We start from the raw sequence: 8,405 nt of genomic DNA, 5'->3' as shown, positions 1-8,405 counted from the left end.
AGTTTTGATTATTATGGCTTTGTAGTATAGCTTGAAGTTTGGGATTGTAATGCCTCCATTTTGTTTTTTCTTAGACATGAGGGTTTTGGCTATTTGAATCTCATAAACATTTTTTCTATTTCTTTGAAGAATGTCATTGAGATTTTTATTGGGATGGCATTAATTCTGTATATTGCTTTTGGCAGGATGGCCATTTTGATGATGTTAATTCTCCTGATCCACGAGCAGGGGATGTCTTTCCATTTCATGGTGTCTTCTTGTATTTCTTTTAACAGCGTTTTGTAATTTTCTTTGTAGAGGTCTTTTACCTCTTTTGTTAGGTTGACTCCCAGGTATTTGATGGCAAGAGATATTATTAAGCTAGTGAGGTTTCCCACCCCACCTCCCAACTCATGTATACTCTCAGTTCATAAACCTTTTTTTTGTTTTCTTTTTTTTTTTGGTCAAAGGATTTAACAGCTTGTTTCTGAGGTTTAATAGTAAAGGCTTATTTCATTCTCTTTATATGAATTAGGTAACTATGAATTGGAAAACAACACATGTGAGATGTCTTGTTTTTTACAGCTTTCTATGAAATAGTCATGGAAAACTCCTGCTCTTCAATACGTATTTGCATTATCAGAAGCTATCCCGGAGTTTGAAAGGTGGCAGGCTCTGGGATTAACAGTTAATTAGGGCATTCAGTTTCTGTAAAAAATGTAACAAGTCATTGAAGTGGTTTTCTTATGGATAATGTGTTAACCATTTGGAGTATTTTAAGAGAATGTACTATATGGACCAAGGTGTGGCTGACAGAAAACATATAAAGTTGAAATGTTAAAGGTTTTGGATTCTTTCATAAAACCTTCCCATGAACCAGTGTCCCCCTCCTATGTCCCATCTAAATCTCTGGTCCTCCTCTGTTGCCTAGGCAGTACCACACTGATAAATGGGAGTCATGGCTCAGGCTACACAATGTATAATGCTGCTGAAAGAGCAAGATCCTGGCCTTTCTATTCTCAGAATAATCATACAGCATCAGTTGTGTGGAGAAGGAGGACAGGAAAGGGAGGGGTGAAACTAGAAAATGTGCTGTCATCAATAGTATCAGGGGTCGTGAGTCTGTCCCAAGCACTTCTCATCTGCTTGCTGACTCAGTATTGAGATTGAGCTCAAGCCCTAGATTCCAGCCATGGTTTCAGTCATTCCACTAATAGCTTCTGGGGTCCTTTGTCATACGTCAGTCAACACACCCCCACACCCACCTCCTCCATGTTCTAGGTCATACCTCATGATGCATATCCTAACCAGGTTGATCAAGGTTTCTGCTCTTGATTAAAATTTGCAAGGCACCTTTCATAGGAATGCAGAACTGTAGGTAACAAAAATAGTGACCGACAGGCCATTTAGCAGACCCAGCCTCTTATTTTTTTTTCCGTTGATTTTTTTAATATATATTTCTTTTTTGTAACAGTTTATTTTTACATCATTTTGTACTGTTGATTTTTAATACAATTAATTTGTTTGTTTTGCATCATTGTTCATTTTTGTACAATGTTTGCTTCCTCCCCTCAGGTATAGTCCCCATAGAATTCCCACCACTAATTCACCTGTGCACCATTGCCCCTATGCTCTTCCCTACCCTGTTTTGAGGCCTCGCCCTTCCTCTCTCCCACAGAACGTCTCTGATTTATAGTTGATTGCCAAGTTTTTTGTTGTTATAATTTTCCCCCAATCCCTCATTTGGTTCCCTTGTATTACTTCTATAAGTGAAGTCATCTGATATTTTTCTTTTTCCTTCTGACTTATTTCACTGAGCCTGATTCCTTCTAGCTCCATCCATACAAATGGTATGAGTTTATCTTTTTTGATTGCTGAATAGTATTCCATTGTGTGTATGTGTACCACATCTTCTTGATCCAGTCATCTGTTTTTGGGTATTTGGGCTGTTTGTCTTACCTCTTATAAATAGCGCTGCAATAAATAAAGGGATGTGTAGGTATCCTTTTGAATTAATGTTTTTGTATTTCTTGGGTGGATCCCTAGGAGTGGAATTGCTGGGTCATTTGGAAGTGCCATTTGTAGTAGTCTGAGGAACCTCCACATAGCTTTCCATAGTGGTTGGACCAGTTTGCATTCCCACCAGCAGTATAGGAGAGTTCCTTTTTCTGCACATCCTCGCCAGCCTTTTTTGCTGGTAGTTTTTTCAACATGCCATTCTCACTGGTGTAAAGTGGTATCTCACAGTGGTTTTGATTTGCATTTCCCTGACTCTAAGGATGTTAAACGTTTTTTCATATACTTGTTGGCCATTTGCATTTCTATTTTGGAGAAGTGACTGTTTAACTCTTTTGCCTGTTTTTTTGACTGGATTGTTTTTGTTGAGTCATGTGAGTTCTTTGTAGATCTTTGTGATCAGTTCCTTATCAGTTCTATAGAATGCAAAAATTTTCTCCAGGTCAGTAGGGTATCTTTTGTTTTGGTTAATGTCTCTTTTGCTGTACAGAAGCTTTTTAATATGATGTAATCCCAACTGTTTATCTTTTCCTTCACTGTCTTTGCTTTGTGGGGATGAGACTTTAAAGATGTTACTGAGATGTATGTCATGTAGTATTTTACCTTCAATTTCTTGTATGTATTTTATGGTTTCAGCAGACCCACACTTTTCAATGAAGAATTCTCTCTATTCCTGTGTCTTCTCCCATTCCCTCCTCACCCCATATCCATTACGTTTCTGTTTCATCTGAGCCACTAAGACCTGTTTTATAAAGATTACCAACAGCTTCTTTCTTAATACAGTAGTTTCTCTGCCCTCACCTTACTTGACCTCCTCAAAGCATTCAATACAGTGTATCATTTCTTGTTGTTTTTCCTGTTTCATTGACTGGTCTTAGCCACCTTGCAGGCTTCTCTTACCAGCCTCACTATCTGGAAATCCCTAGATTTTAGTCTTAAAACAGGGCCTTCCCCCTACCCCCCTTATTTTTCCCCTGTGTGAACTGGACATCTCTTTCTTGGATGTGTGTTAGTCACTCCAGATTTAAAGTGACCAGAACAAAACTGTGCCTGTAGACACACACACCACTTGCAGTTAGTGGTTACTGATTTGATAAGGGTATTATTACCATCTATTCACTTGTTTCAGCTAAAACCTTTGTAGTAATCCCTGATTGTTCTCTTTCTTTCATTCAATGTGGCTTGACTAATTGGCAAGTCTTATGGCCTCTAATTCATGGATTTGTAAGAAACCTGGACTCATTCCCACTCTACCACTACCAGCTTTGGCAACATCATCTCCCACCAGGCCCTTATACAAGCTTCCCAGCTTTCTCACTGCTCTCCCTCCAACCTTTCTCTGCTACCACCAAAGTGATGTCTTTAAATTGCTTGAAAGCAGTCTGGTGGCTTCTCATCACACTTGGAAAAGGTCCAAATTCCGTTCCCTAACCAAAAAAGCCTCCAGACTCTGGTTTTGATATGGGCAGCAAGGGGCACTAAAACTAACAGTCTTATCAGTCACTTTCTCAGTTTATCAGTAACTTTCTCAGTTCTTTACCTCCACACACAATTGCAATACTACTCAGGCCCAGAGAACAACAATGGGATTTACTTTACAAACCAGGGGAAAACAGAGTTACTGAGACCAGAAATGGCCGTTTACCTCTCACCTGAAGCAGTGTCCAGTGTTTTTAAATCCTAAACAAAAAGCATCTAAGATGGTATCTTCCCACTACTGAAGATGCAGAGTTCCTCTTCCAAACAATAGGCCATGTGCCCAAGATGGCATCTTCTGCATTATGAGGCAGCCAGACTATAGGCCGGGTTCCAACTCACCATCCCAGAGCTGCTGAGATGCCACAGCACAGCACCAGATAAGTAACACTCAAAATAGAAGCTACCCAACAAATGGCCATACTCCTACAGCTCAGTGAGGGGCCGCATGCTATATCTTCACCTTCCCTGGCAGGCTGTAGCAGCAGCAAAACCATGAAGAGTTTTAGTCACTCAGCTGTTTGCACAGCCTCCAAACTTTTCCTCTCTGAGGCTGGCTGTTGGAGGCCTCTGCATGTTCAGACGCCCACAACAGTTTTTTGAAAACTCGGCACAGTGGGGTCAAAAATCACTGACCCCAAATTCTGAATAATCCACAGCTGCTTGATTTTCCCTGTCTCTGTCTGTCTTCACCAGCACCCCTTTCCAGGAGGCACCACCTGTAAAAGGCCTTGTCTTCCACCACTGGATACAGTCTGTCTGTCTTTAGCTTCATCTCTTCCTGGTACACACCTCCTTAGCTTCTGCAGTGACTGGAGAATCTCACTTAAAGATTCCCTCTTCATAGTCTCTGATTTTCTCCAAAGTTACCTTTTTCCTCCTTCATTTGCATTTATATTACCTTGTTTTATTTTTCTAGATGACCCTATGAACCTCTAAAATGATTTACCTGTATACTGTCTACTCTTGTTTCTACACTACCATAAAATTTCATGAAAACAAAGACCTGTCTGTCATTTTAACAATTTACTCCAAAGATAAGCTAGGTAGATCTAATAAGTAAAAATAAATATTGGCTGGGCCTCCTTGGTGGTGCAGATGGTTTAAATGCAGCACTAAGAAGCTATCTGCAGCCAGTGCAGCATGAGTTCGATCCCCAGCCAGGGAGGTGACTCACATGGTGCGGCAGACCTCTTCCTGTCTCGCCCGCTGCTCCCCTCAGTGTATTTCAGTCAGTCCTCCTGTTCTGTTCTCCACTCTCTGGTGAGTCCTCTCACCTCCTGCAACTCTGGCCTGTACCCCATTTCATAAATGCATGAGTAAATAAATCTTTTAAAAAAATAAGTAATTATAAATAAATATTTTCAAAAATAAATATTCATTAAAAACACAAATACTTAAAAATTAAGGTTATATTATGTGAAGAAAAAAAGGTCTTCTAGAGCCATGACATGTTCTAATAGAAAAAGACACAACTTAGGAAAATAGAAGGACCCTCACATACTTGAGCCAAAACACAAAGGCTGATTAGAAGGGTATAGCACTGCTGAATAAAGGAAAGGATATTTTGTACCAAGACCTAGTAAAAAAAGGTGCTGGCACAGTTTTTTTTAAAGGACTAAAAGGTCACCTGAGTAATCTTGACATGACCATAGTTGTTGGCCCAAGAGAATGACAGTAGAAGTTGCCTCTAAGCTCTTTTCCCTCAATTCTTTTATTTATACCTTCAAATGTTCTCTCATTTTTCACATTGATTCTGAGCCCTATGTTTTTGGCTTATTCTCACATGGTGAAGGACAAGTAGATAAAAACCAGGGCTTGGGCTATAGACATGGGTCTGGCCACAGGCCAGATCCAGCCTGCCACCTGCTTTTTTAGAACCTATGAGCTAAAAATGGCTTTTTACATTTTTAAATGGTTGGAACTAAAATCAGAAGTATATTTTGGCCCTCTCTGGCGGCACAACGGATTAGGACACAGCACTGCAAGCTAGCTGCAGCCACTTCAGTGCAATTTAGATCCTTGCCCCAGAGGTGACCCGCATGGTATGGCAGGCCCCTCCTGGCCCGCCCGCTGCTCCCCTCAGCAGTGTACTTCGTTGATCTGCCTGTCTGCCCCCCACTCTGGTGAATCCTCTCATGACCCCTGTGCCTCTGGCCTGTACCCCAGTTCTATATGCATAAATAAATAAGTCTTTTGTTAAAAATGTTTGCTATTATTTTAAAAAGAAAGTATATTTCATGACAGATGAAAATTATATTGACTTTACATTTACCTGTCCTTGGAACACAGCCAGCCTTACTTCTTCCACACTGACTGCATGCTGCAGCAGCAGAGGTCAGTGGCAACAGAGGTGGTTGGCCCATAAGGCCTGAAATCTTCACTGTGTGTCCTGTACAGAAAACATCTCCACTGCAGATATAGATACAAACAAATGACTATTCATTTTAGATGCTTCAAATATGATTAACACAAAAACTTGATAGAGCTGGTTTTAGGCCCTTTTTCTTCATGGTAACTATTATTTCTTCTCTTCGTACAGCCATTCAGTTGAATCCCACCTATATCAGGGCAATATTGAGGCGAGCAGAGTTGTACGAGAAAACTGACAAGCTGGATGAAGCCCTGGAAGATTACAAATCCATATTAGAAAAAGATCCATCCGTTCATCAAGCAAGAGAAGCTTGTATGGTAAAATCAGATTTTTTCCCTGCATGATAAATCTTAAATAATTCAAGACATGACTAATTCCATTTCTGTGTTTTTTGAGGAGTAAATATATGGATGGTAGAACTTTTTTCTTTCTGGCATTGCAAAAAAAAAAAAAAAGTGGGGATGGCGTTTAGAGAAAAAAATTTACGAAAAAAGATGTGGGAAACAAATATCCCTGAAACCCAAATGTTCCATGTGCTTAAAATTCAGTCTCAATGTACAAATGTTGCATTTAGAAAATTGTAAGAGATATAAACTAAAGATGGTTTTATTTCTTGAGCCTCGGGGTCTCCCCCCTGGACCTGAAGTGCATTAAGGACTGTGTCCCCTCCCTCAGGTTTGAGAACCTACCTATTCACCCACCCACCATGCCAGTGGGACTGAAATGTAACAGTACATACCTCTCGTTTCAGGGTGCCACCACACCCTGCCACTACCACTGGCAGGTGCCTTCACTGGCTCTGGCCTAAGATACCCATGGAGGTAGCTGTGGCCAAGTACCCCTCTCTCTCCAGGACTCCTCAGTTGCACTTAGGAAGTGGCCTGATGAGCAGTAGAAGTGATTTTGAAGAGATAGCCCCAGGCCCACTGTGACCATGTACCATTTAATGTTTATAAAAGTGGCCCCTGTAAACCTTTTGTCTTTAGGGTTACCATAAACTTTTATTTCATTGCTGGCTTCGGGAAATCTTGTCCACCACAATTTAGTCCAGAGCAAATCTTAGCAGTATAGCTAAAGAACTTCGGGTTCTCTGTGAATCCTTTCCCTTACTTGATCACCAAGTTGCTGTTCATTGTCCATGCCCAGCTCATTTCCAATTGATGCATCCTAAGTAACCTCATCTTTCTTAAAATTACTCTTTATCATTGCCTTTGGCGGCTATAAATCCTTTTGCTAAACATCATAATTATTTTTATGTCAATTTTAAGTTTGGGGTTGCTGTCTCCCCCCCCCCACCCCGCTTTAAATATCTTAACAGATTTGTACTTGTATCTTTATCACCACTCCTTGAGTCTCTTTATTGCACAGAGCACAAGATAAAGTATGTGCTCCAAAGTGGCTGTGTCTGTGTCATTACTTCCTTAAAGAAATGTTAGGCTAGTTCAAGAAGTACTGTTAGTAGTTAAACAAGTATCTTTGCTGCCAGGCTTTTCAGTCATGAAGATGGGCGGGGGGCGTCTGCCAAGATTCCCAGACTGCAACAGTGATTGCAGACTAGCAGACAGGAGAAGAAAGCTTGAGCCATTTGTTTTGGTTTTGTTTTTTTAATTGCAGCCAAGGACCAACATTTAAAATGCTAAGCATTCTACAGTGCACATGCTACGTCTACAACACTTAATTACACAGCCTAAAAATACCAGTGATGCCAAGTTGGAAAAACCCTGAGCTGGATGATTAATTAAGGGCATCCAATATGGAGCTGAACCTTTTCTCAAGAAACTGGAATATATTAAAAAAAGCCTTCGAGTTAAAAAGTAGAAACTGTAAATATGACCCACAACCCCACTGTAAACACCTGCCATGTATTCTTCCAGACAGTTTCGTGTATATGCTATTCACCACACTTGTTGCTCTTCTCCCTGAGCCACAAACTATAGCCATGACCAAACTGACTGCTGTGTTTGTACGGTGCCCACATATTCTTGGTTTCTCAGTAGGAGCCTCTCTTGATGGCACTTTATATGTTTCTCCAAGTCAAAAAAAAAAAAAGAACATTTCACCAACTCTTGTTTCTCCTCTTCTCCCCTCAGAGGTTACCTAAGCAAATTGAAGAACGGAATGAAAGACTCAAAGAGGAGATGTTGGGTATGTCTGCTTTCCTCACTTTCTCTTGACCATCAGCAGCCAGGGCCTTTCTGCAATTTGCTTAGAGAGGGCTCAGGAATCAGAAACAGCCTCGGGCCCATTGTTGTGGGCAGCTGTACAAGGGCTTACTGACTTGCTAGCCTGTTCCAGCTACAGAAAGAGCAACAAGCATGCTTTCAAGAGGATATTTGCTTTTTAAAAAGCAAGCTTCCATTTTGTTTTTACTGGAAGGTTTCCTGCCTACAATAATGCAAACAGTTTGACTCCTACCCTGGTTGGCTAGGTAAATCTCTTCCAGATTTGAGTGTATACCTTTGATTCTCTCTAATACACAGAGCACAGCTGGGAAGCAGAGAGCGTGAACTGGGAGGCCAGGTGTTGCTGCTCACATAGGTCTGTGGACAAGCTTGGCTCA

The 8,405-nt window shown here is 40.8% G+C and overlaps 1 protein-coding gene across 2 annotated transcripts in view; it reads left to right on the top strand.

Moving 5' to 3' along the window:
* Nucleotides 1-8,405, top strand: part of TTC1 (tetratricopeptide repeat domain 1) — a 42,105-nt gene that overhangs the window by 28,245 nt on the left and 5,455 nt on the right. For both annotated transcript variants that reach the window (XM_004689822.2, XM_012730122.1), the window contains exons 6-7: nt 6,014-6,162; nt 7,936-7,990. In XM_004689822.2, the coding sequence (XP_004689879.1) occupies nt 6,014-6,162; nt 7,936-7,990 (204 nt within the window). The remainder of the gene's footprint in view (nt 1-6,013; nt 6,163-7,935; nt 7,991-8,405) is intronic.

This window comes from Condylura cristata, unplaced genomic scaffold (genome assembly GCF_000260355.1).
Source record: "Condylura cristata isolate star-nosed mole 26May11 unplaced genomic scaffold, ConCri1.0 scaffold00026, whole genome shotgun sequence".
NCBI classification, from domain to species: domain Eukaryota; kingdom Metazoa; phylum Chordata; class Mammalia; order Eulipotyphla; family Talpidae; genus Condylura; species Condylura cristata.
The sequence above is the reverse complement of the archived record's forward strand: the minus strand, read 5'-3'. Positions and strand labels throughout refer to the sequence as shown.